General features: G+C 35.3%; 1 protein-coding gene and 1 long non-coding RNA gene across 2 annotated transcripts in view; one reads left to right on the plus strand and one right to left on the minus strand.

Annotated features, from left to right (window-relative positions):
• The window catches only part of LOC150108664 (uncharacterized), a 245,673-nt gene that overhangs the window by 129,793 nt on the left and 88,146 nt on the right, over positions 1-27,734 (plus strand). The window lies entirely within an intron of this gene.
• On the minus strand, positions 1,054-2,491 carry LOC150108665 (transcription factor Jun-like). Its single transcript, XM_090416140.1, has one exon. It carries the CDS (start codon positions 2,356-2,358, stop codon positions 1,414-1,416), a length of 945 nt encoding a protein of 314 aa, XP_090272266.1. The 5' UTR covers positions 2,359-2,491; the 3' UTR covers positions 1,054-1,413.

Below are 27,734 nucleotides of genomic sequence, written 5' to 3' on the forward strand. Positions count from 1 at the left end.
CTTCTCCTTAGTCATGTTGCTGTTAGAATCTATAATTATAACAGCAAGGAAGTTTGAATCGACCAAACACGTTTTCTTTAAATGTAAATCCTGGCAGAGGTTTACAAAGCCTAGCAATAAACAGTAGATTCATTATTTTGTTAGCCTTCATCTGCTTGCGTAACTTAAAGCAGTTGCTAAACTAAGAGGTTTGAATGACATACAATTTGTCATTCAAAACTTGTAATTCTCAGACACGGCTCAGTATACCTTACATCTCATGCAAATCTGAGGAGCTTTGAGTTAAACACTAAATTCGTTGTATGTACAATCATAAAATTCTGCAGATTATTTGCCAGCAAATTCAGTACAAGAATTGAGCAGTCAATCACTGTAATGCTTTGTAAACCTCACCCGCGTTTGTACCTAATTCTGAAAATGCTAGACTAGCGAATTCTCATTCTTCAGATGTTTATTATGTAAGTTTTAAGAATGCTAAATTTATTTCAATAATAAAATCCACCATAGCTTTCACTATCATGTACAAATTAAACTTAATTTCATTGCTTCGATAGGAAACTGGACATTAATATTTTTTCATATCAAGAATAATGCAATCCTCTAATGTGCAAAATTTATTGCTTTGTTCTTTAAGGTTTTATGCAATTATTGAACGCAATATTTAATGTGCGATATATTGACATGCCTCCCAATTACATTTTTCCTAGTATTATGAAGGAGTAATTGTCAGTGGAGTATGAAGAGAATATTAACTTGTACTTATTTACACAAGGATAAATTAACAGCTGTAATGATGCAGCTTTTATCATTTTTTTCTTCGAGTACTATTTTAATAGTAAGTCCTCTTAAAAGAATGTGATTTTAATTTACGTTATCTAAAGAAATACGTTTTTTATTATTAATTTTTACTCTCAGAATGCCTGGTAATATATTCTCGATTGATACTCTCAAAATTTTGGGTGAAAAAAGGGACGTGTTAGCATCCTTTAAGTAATCGACTAAATCTAGATTCTCTAATGAAAATGTACACTAATTTGAGCTTGTAAAAGACTATCTTACAGATCTAACTGGCACAAATATCAAAGTGCGCACAGCTCCCTCGCTTTTGTTCTGACAGGCTTGCTGTTACTTATATTCTCATTCATACACATACAGTTCATTAAAAAAATAATAAAACAATCACCTGAACATTGTGTTACATTTGTTCACATCACAGACTGCTACACTTCATATCTCTCGTTGCTTAGTCGCTCTTCTAGAGCACTGCGGGTTTCAGGACCACCGACAGTGACACCAGCTAGTGGATAAACGGCACTTAGTCGAACCCTGGACAGTTTCCATAGTTGGCAGCTACGAAGTTGTTCGAAGCGTTTCTTAAACACCTGAAGTTCTTCTACTCCGACCGTCACCTGGTCATAGAGCTTGGGTTAGCATGATCTGACATCCCCATCTGGCGTGTGTTAAAACTTCCTGTTTCAGGCTGCACACCTGTTCCCTCAGTTTCGTAGCGTGGGCAACGAGACTCGTGTTTTCTCCTTTTAACAGCTTCACCTTTGTCTCCAAGCGGGATATCCTTTCCAGTTTCCTTCGCCGACACTTGCTGGCCGCGATTCGATTCCTCAACCGCTTTCTCTCTAACTTTATCCTCTCCTGATCTTCCATATCGATGGGAGAAAGGGGTGGACTGACAACGACACTCGGTACCGTCTGAGGTTCTTCCTTTATCGGTAGATAGCCGTTTGTGATGGGCTGATAACCGCCGCCTCCAACCGAGGAGGTCACTGGAACGCTGCTGCTGCACACAGACGATGTCACCGGAGGCAGAGTGTTGAGGACAGGGACTGCGGTGGACGGCATGTGTTGCTGGGGAAAAGCAACTCGTCCGTGTTGAGAAACGGGCGGTGGCTGACAAGGTAGGACGGAACACGAAGTAGTGCTCGTACTCACTATGGGGTGAGACCCAATGGGGTTTTGCTGAATATTGTCATTAGAAAGGGCCTGAGCGATGACCATCACCTGGTTTGGGTCGCAGTTTTGGTGTAACTGTGCTAAAGCGTCCACGAATCCTCGGGCGTATTGTTCCTGTTCTTCGGTGGCCGACCTGGGAAAGGGAAAATGAGTTTCCGTCGGCGTCGGAGTGGTCGTGACGAGACCGCTTTGCGAGATGATTATCCGCTCCAACTCCGGTGTTCCTATTTTCAGCATATTCACATCTGGAGACGTAAGGAGAGCGTTGAAACTTTGCTTATTGCTGGACACCGTACTCGAGTTCAGATCCAAAGTCATGGTGTTCTTTAGATGTCGAATTTCTTCCCTACTCGGAAAGTGCGAGTCGTCGTAAAACGTTGTATCCATCATTTGACTAACGCGTGTAGGAGGTGGCCCGAACTTCGCGACTAGCACATGCACTGTGGTGACTCACTGGCCGCTCTTGTCAATAAACACACGCTGGCTAGGAACGCCACCGACCGACGTCGTCACTGAGACTTGCTTCGCTTTTGCCGACTGTGGGTATGACTCATTGGCCTAGCTGGCTTCCTTATATAGTGACTCATCACGCTGGAGGGAATGATGTCACCTACCCCTCGTTTCACTGGCTGACAGCCAGTGCAACGTCACTCAAGGTTAAGTTCCGGAGCACCGCAGTTACTCAGAACAGTGACGTTGCAACCTATGCTCCAACCACTACTTCCGGTGGGTGCAGCAATCATGGGGGCGTAGCAGGCTTTACTAGACCTGTATCCTTGCGCTAGGGAGACCGGAAAGAGGTATAAAGTTGTCCTTGACTAGTTTTTTTTGTGTGTGTGTGGGCTGATGGCTAAACTACGCTTCGTTAGTATTCGCGGCTCTCGCGTTAAGGAGAAAGACTGGCATTTTCTCTGAATTTCAGCCGTAGGGTTATACGGAAACACTGAAAGTGTAATCATAAACGGAAACGATTTTTTTTTTTTTTTGTGCTCGCTATTATACATTTTTATAACTTAATCGTTTGTTCTCCAATTTAGTTATAAGTGACTACTTATTATTAAAGGGACGTCCCCACATCTGCAACAATTGGGACTTGACTCGAATTATAATTCATTATTATATTAATTTCTAAAATCACTTTGAAGCATTCGAAACGGCTTATTAATTTCTCTTAATGACATATATACTCTGACACGTTAGGTACAGTATTAGATTTGTTGTGGAGGAACTGCACTAAGTTCTCCTATGAATTCTTTCTCGTGATTCATTTGCTGCGTTTAATTACAATTTTCTTATTATTGCACATACTCCGGATTTATCGTGCTCCTAACCTTGCTTGATTGGCAGGTCTGTTCTCTTGGCGATGTATGTGTTGTTGATATCAATCACGCGAGTTGATAATTATTAATTCATGGTAATCTCAAGAAGTTTTTTTCGAAAATGACAACCATTACTTAAAAATCAAGGGATCCCATGCTGTGAAACCCCCCTGTATGGAACGGGGCCACCTGTCTTATTGGGGGGAGTTAGGCAGCGATATGGTTAACGTCATTGGCTCATCCTGAGAAAAGTTAAATATCAATCATAAAAACATAGTCAAAAGTGTTACTAAAAGAATAAGTTTTAAAAAATTATGTATAAATTAATGTATATAAAAAGTGGCTTCGAATTCTTTTCTTCGTTGTCATAAGCAGTACAGTTAACAATAGCTTCGTGGAGATTCTAAGCCGGATCTAAGAGTACAAAGTGCGATATAAATATTTGAACTAGCAGCGTGAACTGACAAGTGTATATTATATTCCAGCAGAAGACCTTGGAGATCCTTAAACATCCCTGTATAAAGTTTAGTTGTGGTTTAAAGTCCACATCATAATAAAAATCAGTTCATACTACATTTGATTCACGTGCCAAAGTTTCCACACTGATACAGGTTTGGCTATCGAAACATTTTAGTGCAGTGTAAGGAGCTACCATAATATTATGTTTTCTTTCATGTCGTTTTTATCCTTGAATTTAATTCTTTAAAGTTAACTAAAGCTTTTCTCTTCTTTAATGACATCTCGTTCCCCCCCCCCTAAAAAAAGCAAACATACTTTAGCGGTAGAATATAACTTTCGAATTGTTATTTCTCGAAAAGAAAAATCTTCGGAGGCTGAAATGAAGTTTTTGTAATTGTGTGTTGCTTTTTCCCGTCCTTGTCCAACAGAATTCCATATCTATAGACTGTGTGTGACTGCGACGTCGCTTTTTTTTTTTTTTTTTTTCTTTTGTGGGATGAAAAACCCGAGTTTCTGGGAGAAAAAACGAAACAAAAAAACTCTCAACCTCATTATGAGACCGACTAACTTGCCTTTATTCGAAAAGTCCTGATAAAGGTTTTAGCGTCATACACAGGATCAAACCCAAGTCTTCCCAACCCCACCAACCAAGAAATGGAGGTTCCGATTACCAGATAATCGGAACCTCCATTAATCGTTTGATAATTAATATTTAATAGACGGGTTTCACTAGATCATCACTTGGGGGATAAAAAAAAAGGAAAAAAATATGTTTGAGGAAAAGTGTTCAGTTCTGATATTAGTAAAGATCCATTAATATCCGGAAATGACCAAAGGAGGATAGTTTTTTTAACATTAATTTAATTTAATCAAAAGGAATATTTTCTTGTCTACATAATCACTCTTCCATACGAAGGGTGAGTGTTTATTGGGGTTTCTTCATCACACCATCTCTCTCTCTCTCTCTCATTTTTTATGCTTCTTTTGATGTTCGTTTAATCGAATGTCACAAGTGCATAAGATTGTTAATGTTATCCATTAACACTGTAAATCTGTTGTAATGGTGGATTCTGGAATATTGAATACAGACCAAGTATGGCCCTTTTCTTCAGGCTTCAGTAAGTAGAATGGTGGTGGTGATGATGATTTCATACCGGGATGAGAAAAATAGTCTGTCAAGTAAAGAAATTTAGACATATGCACCACACTTGGATTCGAATTCACGATATGTTGTTAGGAGAGCGGATACGCGCTCTCCCAACAGGCTGCTAATTCTATTATACCTAATTTAAAACATATCATCTAGAATATTGTGTTGATGTTATTGTTCTCGATGGATCAACGAATTGTAATGTAAGTATAAGGTGCTCTATATGATGCGGAGGTAGGAGTATTCTGGTCAAATTAGTAGTAGACAATCTTTGTCTCTTTTCTTCCTAAGGATCTGAATATTGTGTGCACGTGAGAGAGATCTTAGTCGCTGATACTAATTGTTATTGGAGGGGAGGGAAATGTGAAACTTATGGTTCTTGTACGTGATCAGTGACTGAAATTAGAATCGTGAGGAGTAGTTTATCAGATGAGATAACTGCTTACAGTTTGCCGACCTTATTTCAAGGTAACTGTGATAAGACAATACATGTTGCAATATGAATGATATATAGAGTTATGGACAGCAGATAATTAATTTTTTTTTTACAAGGGGCATATTGTGGCTTGCGGCATTAGATCAAATGAGCATCAAAAGAAGTATGAAAAACCAGAGTGTTGTATCAACCCGGTCTAAGAGAGGGCGGGTGAGGGCAAGGTTCACCTTCAAAATAGGTTCCCACAGTATGTTCAATAATAGCATTCCCGCTATTATTTTCGGTATCGCTAAAAGCCCGTCATCCTCTTTATCGATACTCTGCACCACGGAAATAAATCGCAATCAAAGGACTCTTCCCATGACAAGCTTTTAAGGATCAAAGAGTATTTTTATCGCCATTCTCCCCATTACATGGTTTGGCGTTGCGGTGGTTCTGCTATCAACACCTCTAAATTCTTTACATTATAAGGGTCTCTAAGTTGGAGAATAAAAGCACAGGGAACTATTACCGTAATTTAATATTGAAATCTGATGAGTACAGAAAGTGTCTCAATGTAGTGAGAGATGCAGTATTTGTCCAAATATTGCATCATACGTTATGCTCAAGATTCAGGAGCGTTGTCATGACTGAAGTTTTCATTCTCTGAATATCAACTTTTATTGCATTTTCCGGATATTGCGTAACAGATATTATTCAGAGGGAATAAATCCATCTATTACAAAAGGTCTTATGAATTAAAAGTAATCGAAAAAATAAAATAAAATAACCCAGATCACTTTGGGTTTGTATACTTGACGTTCTTTCGTTGGTATACTGACGATCAAAAACTTTTTAAATATGTGATCATTAAATGCAGAGACCAAACATTGAACTTTTCCAACAATAAAATCAGTCTGGATTCTTTTGATTAGACTGATCAGATTTGAATAATACATGTAATAGCAACAGATATTTTAAGTATCTTGCAATAATGGACAAATATTTTCTTTCAGGTATAGATCATTATATTCCCATCAGATCAAACTCCGCACGATCTTACACCCATCTCTGAATATGAATAATCCATCTATTGGTTTAAATAATAAAGTAAAACAGTGATGGCATTTATGCGACCTTGCAATGGCAAACATTTATGATCTTCGGCACGCGATTTTAATTTTAAAAGACGCACAAACTCCGAAGAGCCCGTATACTCGCCTTTTATTAATGCTAGTAGAGACCTCAAAAAGTATTAATACGGACTCCGTAAAGTAGGAGTCCGTAAAATATGGACTCTTCCGAGTTAATGTATTTTTATTATTACGACAGTGCGCACGAAGCTAACATTGAGGCTTATTTTCTGTTTACGTGTCATGTATGTAGTACACTTGTTAAAGTACTAATCGATTTAAAGGCGCTAGACAAATGTTACGGCAGTACTAACACGCCGCGACATATCCCAGCTTGACAATGCCAGTTCAGCAGCTTAAGCCTAACTTCCAGTTGCTTGGATAAAACTGTCACGGTGCTGCGAAATTATGACGTCTTCGGGATTGTCTTGAAGTAACGACGAATCAATTTAGAATGCTCCAGAGGACTGAATGAGTTTTGGATCCTGAGGGTTGTATACAGGGGATTAGCAAACTTTGCTCTGTATATTCATGACTCCCCGGGGTTACGAAAGTTCTGTAAACAATTTTGGGTAAAAGAACTCCGCAACTAAAGAAAGATTAAGAAACATACTGCTTAGTTTCTAGCAAGCTGAGGATTTTAATTGGAAAAAAAAAAAGTAAATAAAACTTTAATAAAAAATAAATGCATACATATTTAAGATACTTGGACAAATTTTTAAACGATGACTGGTACACTCCCCAAATAAATAAAAATGAAAATGCGAAATATATATTTTAACAATAATTGAATGAGTTGAATGCAATAATCGTGATGACTTGGACAACAATAACAAAACAAACAAACAAAAAAAAAAAATAGAATGGTTTTGCCCACACAAATTGTGTTTTTATTGTGTATCGGAATATACACAATAATCTCTTCACATAATGAGAAGATATGAAATTTTTTCTTTTAGTCCAGTTTTTTCAGTCACATTTATTCATAGAAGATCGTAGAATCTTCATTGCAATTGGTAAAAGTATGTTATGTTTTGCGACTTATTTTCCTATTCCAGCAAGTATATTAACATCATGTCATGTATGTAGTACACACGTGAAAGTGCTACACCACACAAGCAATACTAGCGAAGTGACGCACGTTGGGAAATGGAACTGCATGAGTCAATATTTTTAATTAAATCACCGCGGGTTTGTTTTGCAGTAGAGATAAGTGTTTTATTGAGGCAATGTTTTATTCCTTGGCCTATTACAAATGTGTTCCTTTATAACAATTGATTATGAATTCCTCTTTCAGTTTAGGAACTTTTAGACGCATTCAAAGGAAACACATCTACTGTAGGAAATTAAAAGGATTCCTGTCGTTTTTTAAAAACATTTTTGTTATTATAAAAATATGGACAAATTCATTTCTTATCCCAAGCTATTTTTTGTCATTTTGAGATTTTATTCAATTTTTTTTTAGAATCAGGCGAAAAGTAACTTCCAGAAAAGGACTATTTTGATTGTTGTTTTCCCAGCATAATTGGCTGTGAGCTCATTGGCTGTTAAGTTCACTAATCAAAGCACGTTTTCGCTGTAGCTAGAGAAATATTGTTAGCAATTTTTTTAAAAATATTATTATTTATTTATTCACTACTATAATTTTCTAATTGTAATTAAATTACATACAAAAATCAATAAATTAATTATATTGTCTGTGCTATCGATTGATATAGTTTATGAGTGTTAGTTTACAATTTCATTTCATTGAGGGGATTAATGGTTACCTTTTTAGCGGATCGGCGGTCAACTCGATGTTACATATTTATGTTAATTTTTTTAAAACATCCCAAAATTCCGAAAAATATTTATGATGTGACAGTTACATTTTCAGCTAAGCAAAACACTCTGGAGTGAGAAAAAGAGACCGCCACATCTTACAGCTCTTGATGATGGTTTCTTGACAACTAGTTTAGTCGGATCATCACAGTTGCTAGCGTTACTTTAGATGTCCGTCAAAGTGTCGGTGCGGCTCTTTTTTTTTTTTTTTTTAAGTCAGCTTGCCTAAAATAATCTGTTTTCATGACATGACTCCGGAAGAAATTGTGAAGCAATGTTGTTTCACATTTTCTTTCTTTCATGTCAACAGAAAAGACCGCAACTAGTCCGTAATGGATGGAGTAGTTCTACAGCAGCAGCAGCAACAGCAGAATTATTATCCTTACTTCCCTTTCCATTGGATGATTATGGTCGCAAGCGTATTCTTCCCAAAAACTGGTAATTATCTAAATCCATTCCTGGTGACTGCCATTGTTCCATCATTCTGTTATTGAAGATTACTGAAGAGCTGCTTTAATGACATTTTCCTCTTTTCAGTGAAATATTTGGAGCATAACGGTTGCAAAACTTTTGCATAATATACAGTATAATACACAGTACTTCGCTAAACATAAAATCAAGGAGATAAATGAGTGAGTTTGCTTTCATATTGAGCGACTGAAAGAAATTGATGTAAGACTCTATACTTTTATTTCACGCAACATTTCAACAAATCTAATGTTCATTTGAAAATATAAATCGCAGAGCATTTACAATATTTAAAAAAAACTTTTGGATTTATTACAATAAGTATTATTACAAGTTAAATGCAACAGCATCTTAAAGCTCAGAAGGATTAGTTACATTGTCATTCGCTTTTACACCTTCAGATAGGCTGCGGGTTCGAATCCCACTACGTCACCATAAATGTGTCTAAAACTGTCTCTGAAAATTTATTACGAGTATACAAAAGAAAAAAAAAATCTAACCAATATATGAATTTCATACCTGCTTACCGCGTTCGGTAACAAGATCCTGAAGTGGCACATTAATAGTGTTCGAACTACGAGCGAGGTGAGTTGTTATTATATATCGAGTGTGTTCGGTATGCAATTTGTTTCTTTTCCGGAAAGAAAATCTGCGTCATCTTCGTATGAAAATGACTAATTTACTCTTGAGCGAATGACTCATAAATGTTCCTCACCTCAGACTTTCCAATCTAGGTATTTAAACCAAAGACTGGTTAAGAATTATACTGAAGCGCTAACTGTGGGGTTAGTAATATTATGCCTGTTAATTATGTGGGTTCTCCGGCTGGTTTGCTTATTTTGCGGGATGAAAATCCCAAGTTTCCGAGATGGTGAAAAATCTTGCCATCACTATGAAATCGGTATCTCACTTTCATTGAAATTCATCTACAAAAGTTCCTCACCTCTTAGATGGGATTCAAATCCCCATATTTCTAACCAAAGAGCAGTCTATCATTCCCGCGAGGGCATCATGGAGGCTCTTTCAAATGCAAGTATGTGCTGCTCTTCGACAGTACTACGAAACGGTATACGACAGAGATTTTGAATAACCCAAGCCCTTTACTTTGTATTTTTTTTATAACACCATAATCTTAATCTCCAGACTGAAATTGTGCTGGAGTAAGACCGAATTGTGGCAGTAACTTGTTATTGAATTCAAACGGTGCGGCTCATAATCTGCTAGTAAATGCAATAACCGTTTTATTTCGATGCACTTCCTTTACTTCCAATAAAGCGACGTCGTAGTGCACGCACTGTGAGATGGGGAAATTCTCACTCCATCCAGAATTGTCCGTCTCTCTCTCTCTCTCTCTCTCTCTCTCTCGTTCTTACTTTACGGCCCAGTATAAGGATGTACTTGTCCGTGTGTGCGATGGGGAAAAGTGTTTACAATTTCTAAACTCGAACAGTTTCTCTCTCTCTCACACACACACACACCTTAATATGTAGTTAGTCCCTAAAGACTAACCACATATTCATATCAGTGTAGTACGTATTTAGTTTTTTTTTTTTGTGTGTGTGTGTGTGTATTTACTAGGGTAGATATTAATGAAACAGACAGTATAAAAAAGCGACAAAAACAAAAGTCATTCACAGCAAAACCAACCCTCAGAACATCAGGAGAAATTTCATCAGGCATAGAAGATTTTGATATCAAGATTGGCCAAGGTTCTTATCTCTTTGTGATACAAAAAAAATAAGTCAAATGAGACATTATACATTAGGTGTTTGGATGGGAGAACATTAACCCTCTCTCTTGCAAAATTAAATTGTGATTATCCTTATCCAGAGCGGAAGACGGCCAGGCTACCGTAGAATAAAACCATAATGTAGTTGGGGATATGCGCTGTAAACCAAAGTGTTACATTTCAGTCATAGGAAATTGTAAAGGTATCACATAATTCAAAAAGAGTATGATCATCTGGCGCAAACAGGCGAGATACGTCAACGAAACACTGAAGGGGGGAAAAAAAAGTTGTATGCCCATGGGTAAAAGGTGCATGCAGAGACTCGTATAGACTAAACGACAAATGACGTTATCAGATGAGGTAAGAAAACAAGATGGGGAGTGTAGTGTAGGAACAATATCCCATCCGACGTCGTTCTTTGACATATGGGTTCTACAGCAGAAGGCATAGAGACCATCTCCTTACCGAAGGTCTCCGTCGGAAGCAACTGATGACCAGCCATACGTTGCTCTTATAAATTGTTTCAAATGAACCATACCGATGGATTAGAACCGTATTGTTCACATGGCATAAACAATACGGGTCTAATTTCTCATATATGGTATCCACCATCCAGTTTGGTTCGGTGGTACTATGGTAAGCCCTGCTGATCGGAATTAAGCTGCCATTTGCATATTGACCAGCGTATGGCCGCTGTGGACTACCGGCAGTTCATTGCAGACCATACCGAATGGATAGTCTACTAGGACGATAATTCATCATTTAACTGCAAGGAATTGGTACACGGACCACTAAGGACCTAAGTCATAGTAAATGTTTGGCAAATTTATAGGATTTTAATCCGTTCGAATAGATGTACAGTGTTCTGAACGCGCTCTGAGAGGTATAGACATCGCATCCTCTTCCATCAAGAACTGTAGGGTGCCTTGCAGATATCATGGATGAAAATCCACACGGATATCATTCGACATCTAATGGAATCAGTACCAATATATTTTCCAATATTTAGTCATAATTCTGTGTTGCGTTTATGTATATCATCAGAACAGAAGTTGGAGGCAAAATGAAAGCCGGAAGTTTTTTATTTTATTTTATTATTATTTTTTTTTTTGTAGGCAGTGATGGAATAGAATTATTTGAATGGAGGTGAAAATATATTGGGATAGACAAAAAAGTGGTGACCACTTGTTCAGACAAGAGATTATAGAAAAGATAACTACCACTAGAATAAAATTCAAATCATTTCCTGCTTTTTGTCCCTTTCATAATTAGTTTTCCACGTGATTATAATTTCTTTGCAACTACTATGAGCTTAAATATGGGTGAGAAAGGAAGTTCGAATTTTAGATGACATCCACTAACAACGGGATTGATTTATTCTTGTCTTGAACAGTTGGGGTCACATTCTTAGACAAGTTATAGTTACCAGAATTTAGTGAAATGGGGAATAAACATTTTCATATTTATAAAACGTATTTAATTGATGCACTTTCTTCAAATATTTGGATCAAAAGGTGAAAGCAGTGGACCAAAGAGGAAATACTGCCAAAGAGGAGTTCCTATGTGTAGAAAAAAATCAATATTACATTATGTTGTGAATTGTATGGAGGACTAACAACATTCACAGTGTACTTAGAAAGATTATTGGTGAGAAAGAGATCAAGGATGTTTCGTGAGTGATCAAGATTGTCTATTACTTTCTAATAGGTTTGTGTTGGGATGATAAATGCCTTGGAGTTTCTTCTTATTGGTCAGTACAGCCTGGAAAGGAAGCTAGTTGAAGTTACGTATTCATACATCGAAATCTGCAAGTAAATTCACTATTAGGAAAACGGGACTGCAGCAAATAAATTTTAAAGAAATAAAAAAAAATCAGAATGATTTTTGCACTGGGAGAATTGTATAAACAATAAATGAGTAGACATACATTATATGTACAAATGTCATATTTGAGGAGAAAAGTTCAATGAATGAAGCTTTGAGCTCTTCAATACATGCAGTCAGAGCCTCAAAAACCATACGGAATAGCCTAGAAATTTAAGGAAAATGTTGTATGCTATTACGTAGGATTTAATATTTTCAAGACCATAGTTGTAACGTGCTGAAGAATATACCGGAGGAGGGGGGGGGGGAAGAGACACGGCCTAAGATACAACCAATTAGAAATGGACAGCATAGTTAGCACTGAAGTCACGCATATTTCATAAAGTAGTTTTCTTTTATAAAATAGTTTGCATTTATTTTTTATTTTGCATGCCATTTATTTATTTGTATTTGGCTTTTCATGTTGTTCGTGTTAAGCATAAAATATGCTGTAAGAAATTCTTAGCTTAGCTAAGCCATATATGTGGATAATTTCTTCTCTCCCTACAATTCATGGCATCAGCACATACGATGGTTTATGTTTTGACACTATATTACCGACGAACGGAAGGCCAGGCTCACAGGCAGGTCATAATCTTTTAATGTATTTATGGACTTTAATAAATATTTCCCATACCAAGAGGGACAAACACAACTTTTGTAAATATGTACTCTTAGTACTTTATCAGAGAGGCCTATTCTTTAAGCAGCGCAGTGACCTGAGCGAAGCACTTGCTCAGGGTACGGCAAATGTACAAGAGCAACGATCTTTACAAATAAATAACGTCTGTTTTTTAAATACATATTGCTTTTGAAAAAAATTGCTTCTAAATTAAAAATAAAAACTAGAAATTGGTTTTTAGCTGGAGGAGGGACAAGTAATTAGCATTTCTCCTCAGGCGTAAAAATACATTTTATATAAGGATTAAGAAGGAAAGAGAGAGATCTATCATATTGTAAAACGCTATGTAGTTGAAAGCTTTGAGCTCTTCAATACATGCAGTCAGAGCCTCAAAAACCATACGAAATAGCCTAGAAATTTGAGGAAAATGTTGTATGCTATTACGTAGGATTTAATATTTTCAAGACCATAGTTGTAACGTGCTGAAGAATATACCGGAGGAGGGGGGGGGGGACACGGCCTAAGATACAACCAATTAGGTGAATAACAGGGGTTTATTAACAACGAATACACGTTGTTGCTCCACGGTACAAACTGATTATACTCGTAATCACGTGGTTTGATGAGAATAACATTTGGCCAGGACAGTAGAAACTTCATGGACAGGCCAAGACAGCTCTTTCCATTAAGAAAATTTTAATTATAAACATTTACCAATGCTTTAAAGTGGGGCTCAATCAACTTTCTACTTGAAATTAGTAGGAAGTCTTCCATAACGACTTGAAGGCAGTTATTATAGCCAAGAGCTGTAGTAATTGCTGTTAATTGTCAGCACGCTGTTAACTTATGTCAATAAAGAGAATTTGCCCGTATGTACAGTTGTCCCATAACTTCCTACCTTTTGTTAGGGTGGTAAATCACTAATTCTGTTTTTATTTTTGATTAGCTTTACCTTAATGACCAAGGGAATTATTTATTTGTTGACACTTCACGTTTTTAACTAATGCAAATGTTTAAACTTTGTATATGAAAGAACAATGGCATGTGTACACATTACACTCATTAAACGATCACATAAATATCATTCTTAGATGAATTATTTCTCATTATAAATGATGTAATTTGTTCCTTGTTTGCTAATATTTATGAAACAGAGACTATCTGATTTTCATCTCTATGTAACTATGTTTACGTGTGATTATCGAATTCACGAGATTGCTGCGTAAAGACCTTGAGGGACAACCTATCAGAAATGAAGGTAGTTCGGCAACACCAAAAATTTATTTTTAAACAAATGATTCATCGAGTCATCATGTTAACGTGTGATAAAAAAATTCTTGTCGAATCTTGTCCCCCCCCCCCCCACCTTTCCACGGCGTAGTTTTGTGTCAGAAAAAAAAAGTAGAATTAACTATTGAATTACTACGGTAATTAAGTGACGAGCAATACAAAGAATAGTTTGAGATATTATATGCATGGGATAACAAATGTTGTACGATGAATTTCGTTAATTTTGATATACAGTTCATACCTGTACATATGTTTAAGTTGTTTCTTCATCAATGGATGAATTATACTAATGCATTAATACTACTGCCATTAATATCTGTTTCATTGTTGCTTAATATCTGTATTAATGCAATTTAATGAGTAATAATCAGTTGTTTGCTGATAATGCTAAGTTCGGGAGGGCAATGGTAAATAAGAGATGTAGAGAACCTTCAGGACGACTCGAATAATTGTTTTTCTTTCAATGTGACAAAATGTAGAGTTATGCACTTTGAATTGAAAAGGTTTCGATTTTTATATTACATTGATGGGGATTCACTTCTAGTAATTAGACCAGGGATTTAGGAGGATGGGGTTAACAGCGGATCAACTGGATGCTTAGAAATACGTTGACTAATGGGGGGGGGATACATTTTAACTATTGTGCTTAGATTTGGTCGCCTGGATTTCTTGAGGATGTGGAAGTGGTTGAGAGGATTCAGAGGCAGGCGGTCAAGATGGTTTCAGGTCTGTGGAATATTTATCAGGATAGGTTGAAGATTTATGGGTTGCAAAAATTGATAGATGGATGGGCGGAAATGTGACAAACATAAACACATGAGCTGATAAAAGGGTTTTTACAGACTAAATGTAGGAGAAAATTTTCAGTATATGGAAGGAGGGGAAAGAACAACAGTCTTCATTGGAAATTGGGTAAACGTGTAGATAGTAATGATGTAAGGTTCCTAGGCTAATGAATAAAGGTGCGCCACTTTCTTGTCTTTATTAATGAATTTTATTGTAGTATTAGGAAGCGCGCCTCTGACATTTATGGTCTTGTTATGTCATGTTTTTATGTGTTTGGTTTTGTTTTCACTATGTTCTGAACATCATTCGAAATGATAGAAATAGATGGTCCACTTAGGTAACCCAGATGATCATGCAAGACAAGATGACAACCTTTTATTCTCAATACATGTCCCAGGGAATAAAAGCACAGTAATAATCTCCTTAATGCAACGCCAAATTCGCAGCGCTTCTTTGAGGGTTCTTGAAACACTGCCGTTTATTGCAAATAAAGGGACCCCGAGTAAGAGCTCAAGCTGATTTCGCATGCTGTTGTTCAGAGAAATTATAAAATGAACTTTTATTAATTCTATCAAGATTATACAAATTGTATTCGTTTTGAATGTAATGGCATTGCGAATCCAGGCATAGTTTAAACTATGGGAATAAATCAAAAAGTAAAGACAGTTTAATATTTATTAAAGCTGTTAAAATGTAAAAACTTTAAAGTTATCTCGTAGTAGTACCGTTGTCTTACTAAGCATTTGATAAATTGGCCCGCAAGCTTTTAAATGCTGTCTGAGAAGAGCATTTCCGATTTCCTATAGCCAATATGCACCCGTATTTTTTGATTTGATGAAATATATTTTTAAGAAAACCAAAAAGTGATAATTACTTTGGACGAGGCCGGACTGTAGGGTAGGTGAGGAAGATTTCAGAGTCAAGTTCTTGAACTCTTTCAAAATTGCATCGGGTAAAAGATGTCGACCATTGCAATGAAAAACACTTTTCAGTCTATTGTAAATAATGGTTTCCAGATAGATCAGATTTTTAGGACAATAATCCCAAAATTAATAGCACATTTGTTCATTAATATTGTAAATTGAAAGCAAAACTAAAATCTATCCATCATCTGCACGAACACAAAAACCATCGGTAACCGAAAAATATTTATATATGTTTATCTATTATACTTATCTACGTGGTAAGCATAATGACCTTGAGGGCACGATAGTTTTATGTTTAGATTTACCTTTAATGGAAAGGAATCAAATTTTTTTTTTTTTTTTTAAAGTGTATGTAGATCAGCGCCTTTATTAAATTTGCATGTGGGAAAAATATCTTTCTTGGAGTGATATCTATTAGCCGTTTACTTACCTATCTGTTTACTTTTCGTCGAATTACTTTTCCTGTTAATATATAATGCCGTTCTTTAACTTGGAATACATTCATTGTCGTGACAAGGTAAGCGCGATGAAAAGAGCGCTTTACTTTTATATGCCCATTTTTATTAGTTTTTATTAGCTGTCCATCACACGTCACCAGCTAATAAGAATCGGAGATGTGCACTCATGGAAGTCGAATACAATCTTTCATGTCTGTGACTCTATTCGCCTTCTCCATAAAAAGGAATTCCTCTCAAGCCGAAGTATAGATGGCTTGTGATGGTGAGTAGTTGGGAAAGCGATACAAGCAACCAGGGTTATGAAGTTAAGTTACAGAGAACAGTCAGACTTACAGACGCTCACTGAACTCATTTTATTAATCTGTTAATAAAATGAGTTCAGTTAATTTGTTTCACTATATTCGAATATACACTTGAAATGAATACAAATCAATCCTGAATTCTGAAAGAAATATTTTTTAACAGCAGTATTCTATTCAGATCTGAGCGAGAGAGAGAGAGAGAGAGATCCCCCGGATGAGAGATCGTGAGAGGGAACTTGAGTGTCACAGAGAACTGGGACTATTTCATATTTATGAGGGATAGCCATGTTGGCCTGGGAGTTTGGTTTTGTGATATCACAAAGATATAGTCTAGCAGCAGCGACTGTTCTATCGGTACAGACTCTCCTATGTTCTCTCCAATGTCCGATCCTGATCTACTCACGTCATTGTACAAGCTCGATTTGCAAACATACAAGACCATCATCCTGACGATTTCTTTATGTTGGACATTCGAACTAGAAACAGAAATTAAGGAAAATAATGTTTGTTTTATAAGTCCGTGGGTTAATAAACTCATTATATCGGCCTCTGAGAGTTAAAAGAACAAGGATGAGAATGTTGATTGCTAATCACTCAATTTCCTAAGCAAAAAGCACGCAACTAGAAGCAAAGCAAAATTGATACCCCACCCCCTCCAGCCACACACACACACACACACACACACACACACAAATTTGCTTGAACGGTAATATAATGTAAACCGTACTCTTTCTAAACTGCTGGAGTTTTGAATCATTTTAATTATATTAATATTAAGTTCACAACAGAAAATGTTTGGTACAAAAACAACATCGCAACATTTATGCGGCTATAATTATTTTCAACTCGAAAATAACAATACATCTGCATTCTCCAATAAACCGGAACATCAGAGCCGAATTAGGTTAAATTTAGTGAATCACGACTGCTGGTAGGTTTATGGACACACACACACACACACCCCATTAACGATAGCCAACATGCGTTCATGATAGCACATTCGCTTATGACACGCTAACATGCATATGTGAACCAACTCCGAAAATTAGTTAGCACATTTGTTTTCTAACACAATGAGCATCAAGGACTATGCACAAAACCATATTATCATAAAATAAAACAAGCAAAATATTAATTTATTATTAATATTTTACTTGTTACAAGGATAAGTTCATATGCTCACAATAAACATGTGATGGATTATTAAATCCAAAACAACAAATTTCTGTTGTCAAAATCATGCAATTTTTGATGAAAAAGTGGTGCTCATAAGAATTAATAATATTCAGAAAATCCAGCAACTTAAGTCACATAGAGAAAGAAAGAGAGAGAGAGAGAGAGAGAGAGAGAGAGAGAAAGAGAGAGAGAGAGTTCGATCACTTTTTAATATTATATAATTTCAAGTCATTCAATGTACGTTTTTCTCAATATTTTTAAATGATGCTATCAGTTGAGATCTAGTAGAAGGCTGAGATAACTTTTAGTACTGGAGTCCAGAACTCTCTCCAGAGTTCTGAACTTAATTTATACACAGATTGGTTAACATTTATTTAACAAAATACATTCACATATCTTTAATATAATCTTTCTGGCTTATTACGAGGGGTGGTGAGAACGTAATGTCTTCTATTTTTTTTTACCCTCAGAAAATATCAAGTATTTAACGATGGCTTTTATAAGTTCGATCACATAAGCGAGAGCTCTAGCTGGAAGACTGCCAAGAAGAGTCAATTCATGTTGAAGGGGAGAAAGAAATAAGGCGATGAACGAATTGGTCAACAATACGCGAAATCACGTGCTTTATAGGTAAAATTTTCCAACTGTTATACAAGCAAAATAGTTATCACTTTAAAAACTACAATGATCATAAAAGGGAAATTAATTTTCCGACGTGTAATAATAAACAACTCATCCCACAATATGGATTGATTGCCCTATTATCGGAATGGATTCTTCTTCTGTTGACATGCGCAGAAGTGTCGAAGGGTCTCGTATCTGTGGGCGTACTATACAAGGATTAATTCTTTATCTTTACTTTAGTACTGGCTCTCGTTACTTAATAATAATAATAATAATAATAATAATAATAATAATAATAAAAAACGGAGTGATTATTTCGTGAATCTCATACTGAAAAATCGTAAATCTCACTTTGATTTTTGTTTTCACCTAAGATTTTAGTTATAATGCACAAACACTAGTCATTGTGTGATACCCGACTTGTGTCAGAATCTTCGTCCATTTTTTTGAAGTATTATTTAGCGGAGCAAAAACACCAGAAACAGAAAGGAGCAACCTTTTTTTTTTTTTTGTTCACTTATAGCTTATAACTATGAAAGTTGTGAAAGTGAAAATGGAAACTATCACATCATCTCACTGGCCGCCCATGCTCAGTGTGCAGCGCTTTTAAATGATCCTCGTATACCATAGTTGGCAACTAGTAACATGATTGGCTGTACGGTGGTATCTATTTTATTTTATAATTTTTATGCATCTGTGGTATAACTTACCCATATACCTGTGCTTTAAAGTATATCATTGCATTTTATGACAAAAAAAAGTAAGATAGCGAGTAGGGCTTCTTCTTCTTTTTTTTTTTTATTTATTTATTTTATTTTTTTTTTAAATAAGGAAGGGTGTATTTTTCAAGACCGTCGTTTTGCAATGTTACCGAACTTAACTTTGTTTGTTTCTTATATATATATATATTATCTGAATGAATTTATCAAATGGTGATATCATTAGCAACGTGATCATTTCCTGCCACGTGCTCTTTTTGTGCCAAGAGTGGAGAGAAAGAGTAACTGCTGTTTGTTTTCTATAACGTTACGTTGCAAATTTAGAAGGAATTACTAACAAAGAAAGATATATCAGTAATTCTGATTTTTTGTTATTGTTTATAATATACGAAAACATATACGATATCATATTCGTTTACAACTCACCGAGTCTGATGAAATTTAAGTTTGACAAATCTACAAATAAAGTTGACTTCAATATACAGTACCGAATGTTAGAAAATTGATTGTGGTAGAAGGATTACCTCTTTGGAGAAACGTGCTGATTTTTATTCAAATCAGTTAGTGTTTAAAAGTAAGAAAGAATAAATGTTTATTATTATTATTGTTTAAGAATAAATAAAAAAAAAAGAAGTTACTGCAAAATTTAGCCCCCATCCTCATATTTTGCATATTTGCAATTAGAATACTATACCGTCCGCTTTTTTTTTTTTTTTTGTATTCCTGTACTTAACATAAAATCAGTCGACAGTTATTCAGCGTTGTATATACTATTATTAACGAAAGTCGCAGTAGGTGGTGCGATAGATAAAACGGACAAATTTCACAACTAAATGCAACCGATGTTTGGTTTTATAATGTAGTGTTGCATATCCGGCCAGTGGCATGGTGTTTAATTTCAATTTGATATCTGCATGCTAGAGATATTTAAAACGATCCCTGATTTTTTAATGCATTGAATACAAAATAACAGTACTTTGTTGAAAAAAAGGTACAGTATATTTGCACAATGCAGTCGTTATTCCAGTTTCGTTGAAAGGCAAAGAACTGGTTATGGTATTGTTCGTGAATGGAGACCTATATTACTTGAACTCTCATTACTTGAACATAGATTACATTATATTATGAATAATGTCGTAAATATTTCATTTTCTCCTTTATGGTTGATAGGACAAAGGAACAATGTATATATTTGTCGACCACAAACAAAAATTTATTTGGAATAAAGTATACAAGCAGTAATGACGTCTCTAGTTACTCTGGTAAGCTCAGTAATGCGTATATTAGCTCCATAAAATCGTTACTGTTAGAATTGATAACCAAGGCGTGATCAATGTGGACATAAACGGAAATGGTCAGAACGAGTTTTCACTCTTTTCCCCCTCCCATTTCCTTGACCTGCCTTGAGAGCACATTGGCATTAGAAAGGTGCAAACGATATTCCCGTCATTTGAAATATCTACTTGCCATACACCCATTTATCACCTACCTACATTCATCCATTTACGGTTGTATATTAGGCCTTTAATATTTTGAATTCACGCCCTACCTTTAATTCTCACTTTACTTTAATTTACTTGTAACCACGACTGGCAATAGCTTGACCAAAAAATACAAAAAGGGCGTTAGAAGAGTAAGGAATATAATTAGTTATGAAGCCGAAGTGAAAAACCTTAGCGACCGTGGTAGCTGCAGTGAAACAAATCAAGAAAAAAAAAAAAAAAAAGAAAGTAAGAATCAATGAATCAACTTAAACTCCGTGGAATATTTAAAAAATAAGGTTATTTGAAAGCATGAAATGATAAAAAAATTAAAAATTAGTTATAAACAAAACATGCATAGCACTCTAAATTTGTTACCTGGAATAAAGAAAAGACGGGATGAATACATGAAAAAATTTAGTCCTTCAAATAGAAAGGAGAAAAATATGGAAATATTTAGCTACAGTTATAAAAAATTGTCTTCTGCACGATCATTGTTGTAGTATCATTACAATAAATGAAACTAGAGGGCGGTTTTTGTTCCCAAATGTACTCTTAGATCATTCGTAACTAATAATTTTTTTTTGATTTGGTTTGATTTTATAGTTAAAAAAAGGTTCAATTTAAACAAAAATTATACGAATTTTCGTAAACATCACGAAAATAAATTTCAATGAAATGTGTTCAGTCAAAGCGGGGGAAGGAATTAGTAATTCCGTCCACAGAGGGTGTCCAAACTCTCGTGAACATCATTACTAGAGATGGGCAGAAAGTGATTCGTTACCGTTGGATTTGAAGACCTATAGATCGAACTCTTTAGGGAATACATAAGCGGAAAGACTGTTCCAAAAAAGACAGCAGTAGAAGGAATGAATGAAGGGGGTTGGGGAATTGTTCAGCGAGTTGAACTGTGAAAGAGTATTGAATAGATGCCTCGCGTGTTTTAAAACATTTAGAGGGGAGTGGGGGGAATTATTGAATGCCAATTCTGATGAACAACGTCCAAGGAAATATTTATAGAAAATGCAAATAGCAAAAATGGAATGTCGATTGTGAAAGAGTCGAGGAAATTAGTGAGAGAAGGGTCATTAATCAGCCTAATTGGTCTTCTCTCTTGTCTTGTACTGAGTCAAGTATTTTAGGGACTCTTAGGGACACCATACCTAAACTCGGGATAATATTGAGTAGTTAGACCGATTTATAATTGGTACAGATTTAATAGTTGTTTAGAGGTGAAGTAATACCTTCAAGGTATTGGTGAAAAATGTAAACAGATTTCTTTTTAGTGAGAAATAAGGCAGGATTGGGTTTTATTAGCACGGAATAACATGCTACAGATACTGGTGGTGAAATTAATGTAATAAGTGTTACACATTTGTAACTATTCTGTTTTAAAGATTAAAATAACGACTTAAAATTATCAATAAAATATTTCTAATAAAATGATTTTAGTATCAGAAGTGTAGTTATGATTTATTAGATTTTAATAAAGATATTACAATTTTTACAAAAGAGTTTTAGTCTGAGTCTTAATAAAGTCTTAAGAGCCATTTCGCACTATTTCTTCTTTTTCATCGTTACTATCCGCACCAGTCTGATATTTGAACAACAGCATAAAAGCATTATTGTGACGTTTCAAAACCAAATAAGATCGGGTGGCGATCTCTAGTCTCTTTATAGGAACTTGTACCCTTTGTTCTGCAGAAATATCCTTGAGATTGCCCTCTGTTGGCTGCAGGGTCACCAAAGAATTGCGCTGTATGATCTCTATGTAATGTCACGGTTATCTTACGGCAGTCAGTGGATCGACCGTGACCTTCATAACGTGAGGAGGATACGAAAGTGTAAGCTGCGGATTCGACACTACATTATACGACAAACACACACGCAGTCTGCCGCTTTTGGAGCGAGCTTGTTGTTGGACTGAATGGTTGTTTTTCTTATTAAGATCACAATGAGTTGTGTTTCACAGTGAGCCGATGACAGGTGCTGTTGACTGGTTGCCTTCCTTCCAGTCAGTGGTCTAAATTAGAATGTTCTTTCAACTACTTATCCAGTATTTTATATTGTATAAGCAGTTATAAGAATTGATCAAGAATATAGTAATTTGGGAGGATTTGAGGAAGGGAGGAGGCAGTAACGATTTAAAGCGCTATTCCAAATGTATGCATTGGAAAACGTTCTATGAAGGCAGGCAGTAAAGAGTATTTCATTATTCAGATCTTTGCTGCATGTTGATAATACACATGCTTCATTATTTTTTTTTCTTGTAAACCCACACTTGTAAAATGCCTTTCATTCCCTAAAGGGAATATGTGGCTCAAAATTTTGGGTAATTGGTAGACAGAGGTCTTCACTTCACTAACGCAGGTCTTTCCTGACAAAAGAGTTTGTTGAAACAGATTGAGCTACGAAGGCTCCTAAGTATTATGTCTGTAATACACTGCCTCATAAATGTAGCTAATAATGTTATCTAAGGCGGTTTTAAGCAGTCATTTTTTTTTAGAAAAAATGTATAGTATATATCATGTTGAAAACTCAAAAATTCAAACTTTTCATGGATGAGATTCGTATTTTTATTTTATTTTATTTTATTTTTTAAATTGTTGTCTATCTACAAGCAGCATTTTCCTCTCCATAAACTCGTTGCATTAGCAACCTAAAAACTTTTGGCAATGCAAGAACAAATAGTTCAAAAATAAATAAAAAATGCATTATTTATTATTTATTATTATTATTATTATTTTTGTTTTGTTTATTCGCATCCGCAAAATGTAGAATATGATCTGTATGAAATCACGGCGAAATCCGGTAAGGCTATGAGACTAATGCACAAATTATGTTTATAATTTGTGCATGTTCTTCTGGTTTCCCACGAGGAAAAACTCTGTATGAAACCAGCTAAATCATCTTCATTTGAAAAGCCCTCATAAAGGTTGTTCGCGTCCAAGATGGAATTCGAATCCAGATCTTTCCATGGCGAGACAATGAATGTTTGTCATTGGTCAAGGTGTAGATTAGGAGTGTTCTGTGATTGGTTTGCTGGTTTTATGGAATGAAAAACCGTGTCACCTTCGTACGTCTTTTCCACAAAAGGTCAAAAGATTGCATAAAGGTTTTCTCCAAATGTATTCTGATTAGGATGAAAAATGTATTTATTAGACCGACTTCGTTTGTGACGTCAGTTGTTTTGTACACTGTTGAAATATATTTTGTTTGTAATATTTTTATACATAATTTACTAATTTGTATTTCTTTATTAGTAATAATCACTACATTTAACGATAATATGATGATTGCTTGTCTCATTTGACTGTTACTTGATTGAGTTTAATTGAACCTTTTTTTTTGTGTGTGTGTGTGTGTGTGTGAATTACATACAACATGACTCACACACTATCCACCTAACGTCCTATTTCAAATTCAAACTAGAGAAGAAATAAAATTCTATTACGTATATCAGGGGTGGCCAACCTATGGCGCATTGCATGATTAGAAGTGGCGCACTGAACCCCAGAGAAAAATTTAAAAAAAAAATTGTATACGATTTACACATATATATATATAAACACACAATTAACCTACGTCTGAATTCTAGAGTGCGCACTTATTATACTTGTTTGATCTTGAAGCAACAGGCACCGGCAAATGCTGACATGCGTCACCAGTTACTCAATCAGTTTACAGCTGGCTCTCGTGTCAAAACATTCGATGAACTTCTGATTCGATGTGAGTGAAAAATTCTGTATTTTCGAACTTATATGTTTTTATTAACAGTTCTTTAAGTATAAGATAAGATTTCTGTTTTCATGAAGGCTTAATATAGTTCTGTAAATTTAAAAATAATTTTTTTCATTTTGAACGCGTATGTCAAGTTCTTGCCCGCTCCCCTAATTTGCTGATTACTGAAACTTGCAATTATTCGGTGTATTTGTATGTGTGTGTTTATATGTTTTTTTATACAATATCTTTCCTTTTGATTTACGTATAGTAGGTTTATTCCTAAAATTGAACTGATCATCAGCAAAGCTTTCGTAATGAGGATGTTTGGGTTGTGTGTGTGATTGCCAGCTGATTATGGCAGGAAGCGATCTCATATTTCATTGGACATAATATATTACGAGAGAGAGAGACGAAAACTCTCTATGAAAAAAAAATTATATATATGATTTTTAAACTTATAGAACTGTATTAGGCTTTCATGAAAACAGGAATCTTATTTTAAACTTGTAGAACTGTTTTTGAATGTTCATAATGTTTAAAACGATAAAATAATTTAAATAAATTATTTAATAATAAGATTTACTTTTTGAAATAATTTTTTTTACAGTCAGTTACCTATTACTCTGCAAAAGAAAATGAGCAGAAGAAAAGCAGAAGGTGATAGCAAGCGCCAGTTTAATCAACTGTGGGAAAATGAGTTCTTATTTATTGCGGGTCCTTCAGGAAAACCGTTGTGCATTGTTTGTGAAAGCACTCTCTCAGATAATAGAAGACATGATCTTAACAGACACTATAGAAAACATCAAGCTGAATTAGAAGAAAAACTGAAGTTAGTTCCTGGGTCTGAGTTGCGGAAAGAATAGGTGGTTAAGAAAAAGGAAGAAATAAAAAAGAGACAAAATATATTTGTGAAACGAAAGACAATGCTGGAGGCGTCTTATGAAATTGCCTTTGTGTTGGCTAAAAAACACAAGCCTTTCTCTGATGGAGAGGAAGTTGTTAAGCCCTGTCTCGAAAATTTTGCAAAATGTCTTGGTGATAAGAATGTTGAAAGAAAAGTAAACCAAATTGCTCCGTCCAAGCAAACAATTACAAGACGATCAAAGAACTTTCCCATGATGTTATTGCCATGTTCATGCTTGTTCTTTCTTTTCTTTAACCTTGGACGAATCCGCTGACATATGTGATGTAGCCCAATTATGCATTTTTATAAGAGAAATTGATGGTAATTTTAGCATCTTTGAAGAACTTATCAGTCTTGAGTCACTTCATGGAAAAACCAGAGGGTCAGCATATTTGACAAAGTAAAGTCATGTCTAGAAAATCGACAACTAGATTCTAGTATGCCCATCAGTGTTTGCACTGATGGAGCACCGTCAATGGCAGGTTGAGTTTCTGGAACTGTAACTTTACTTGAAAGTATTTTTGGTCGTTCTCTACTAAAGTATCACTGTATTATACATGAAGAAACTCTGTGTGGAAAAACTCTAAATTTGAAGCATGTTATGATACCACTTGTAAAGTATGTGAATAAAATTAGAGCAAGAGTGTTAAACAGAAGAGAATTCAGAGAATATTGTGAACTGCTATATATGGAATATGGTGATCTCATCCTTCATTGTGAGGTGCGCTGGCTTTATAAAGGACAAGTTCTCAGTAGATTTTGGAAACTGAAAGAAAGTGTTCGTAATTTTCTGGAAGAGAAGGATAAGCTGCATGAGGAAAAAGCCCTGTTGTGTGATGAGAAATGGCTATTTGATTTAGCTTTTTTAGTTGATTCAGCCACCTCAATAATCTAAATTTGGAACTACAGGGCAAGAACAAATTGTTTCCTAGCTTAGTAAATGACATCAGTGCATTCAATATGAAATTAAAACGGTTCATCTCCCAGTTAGAAAACGGGGATTTAAGTCAATTTCCACAATTTCCACATAAAAGAACATAGTGAATCTGTTGAAGATAATGGCAACTTTACAGAATATACCGAGAAACTCAGATTATTGCAAGAGTCCTTTAACAGTCGTTTTAGCGATTTTGCCGAAGAAGAAGACTGCATACTTGCATTTATAAATTCCTTTTCACTTACTGAACAAAATATCTTGACGATGCATAGTAACATACAAATGGAACTTATTGAACTTATTTATTACTCAAAACCAATTCTTTATTGAAAATGAAATTTAATGAACTTCCATCACTCCCAGATGCTTCTGATATAATTAATTTATGGCGATCGTTGCCCTGTGAACATTTTCCAGAACTGAGAAAATTTACTCAGAGTTATATCTGTTGTTTTGGAACTACATACAGATGCAAACAAGCATTTTCATCAATGAAATTGATTAACAACAAACTACGGTCGGGACTGACTGATTCAAATTTGAAAAACTGTTTGATACTTTCTGAAACTGATTTAACTCCAAACATTACAAGCTTAGCAAAAGCAAAGCAATTTCAAAAGTCTCAATAAAATAATTAATGTTTATCTTGTCTTCATATGAAATCCATTTATTTAAAACTGCTAAAAGTGTCTATATTACCATATATATAATAAATCATTTATGCATAACTGTTAAATATATCCATATTACCATATTTTAAAAGGTCTGAAAAGTGGTATAAGTTTGTATGGCGTATCTTAACTAAAAAATTTAAAAAAATTGATGCTTGAACTACAAGCGGTTGACCACCCCTGACGTATATCATTCAGGAGTAATGTGCAGGTTAATGGTTCCAATTACTTGCCTAAAGGGACTGGTATGCATTAGTTACTTATGCTTATTACTTTGTGAGCCAGGAAGTTTAATGTTCCCAGAACAGGGTGGTTAATCTTTGGGTAACATATTCGTAGTGTTATTAAGTTATGTTAATATGTATCTAATTAGAGACGAGTGGTATAATTGAGATGCGTGAATGTGAGTCGACTCTTGTATTCCCAGAGATTACATTTTAGGTTTATAGCATTTTTATTATTCCTATCCGTGACTTAGTTGAACTTGTTAATTTGCTCAAGTTATTTCCTTCCCCTGTCCCCTCACACACACACACACACACACGTTTTTTTTTTTTTTTTCAGGACAAATTGCTAACCTGTTTACTCCCATTTAGCCTCAGTACTCTTCTCCACTATATGACATTTGAACATAAATATCAATATCCGGTTACACGTCTTTAAGGTATGGTATGACAACTTCCGCCAGCGCGTGCCACCACTGGTCTGCCGGCCATTCTATATCAGGAACGATAAGCCAGCCTAAAGAGCACAGATTAAGTATCGGAAATTCCATACGTATCACAAAGAA

The sequence above is a fragment of the Typopeltis vanoorti genome, chromosome 3 (assembly GCF_054136105.1).
Source record: "Typopeltis vanoorti isolate ZY-2024b chromosome 3, IOZ_Tvanoo_1.0, whole genome shotgun sequence".
Taxonomy (NCBI): domain Eukaryota; kingdom Metazoa; phylum Arthropoda; class Arachnida; order Uropygi; family Thelyphonidae; genus Typopeltis; species Typopeltis vanoorti.

Coding starts and splice junctions, on each gene's coding strand:
- LOC150108665 (XM_090416140.1), bottom strand. CDS start 2,358: ATGATGGATACAACGTTTTACGACGACTCGCACTTTCCGAGTAGGGAA.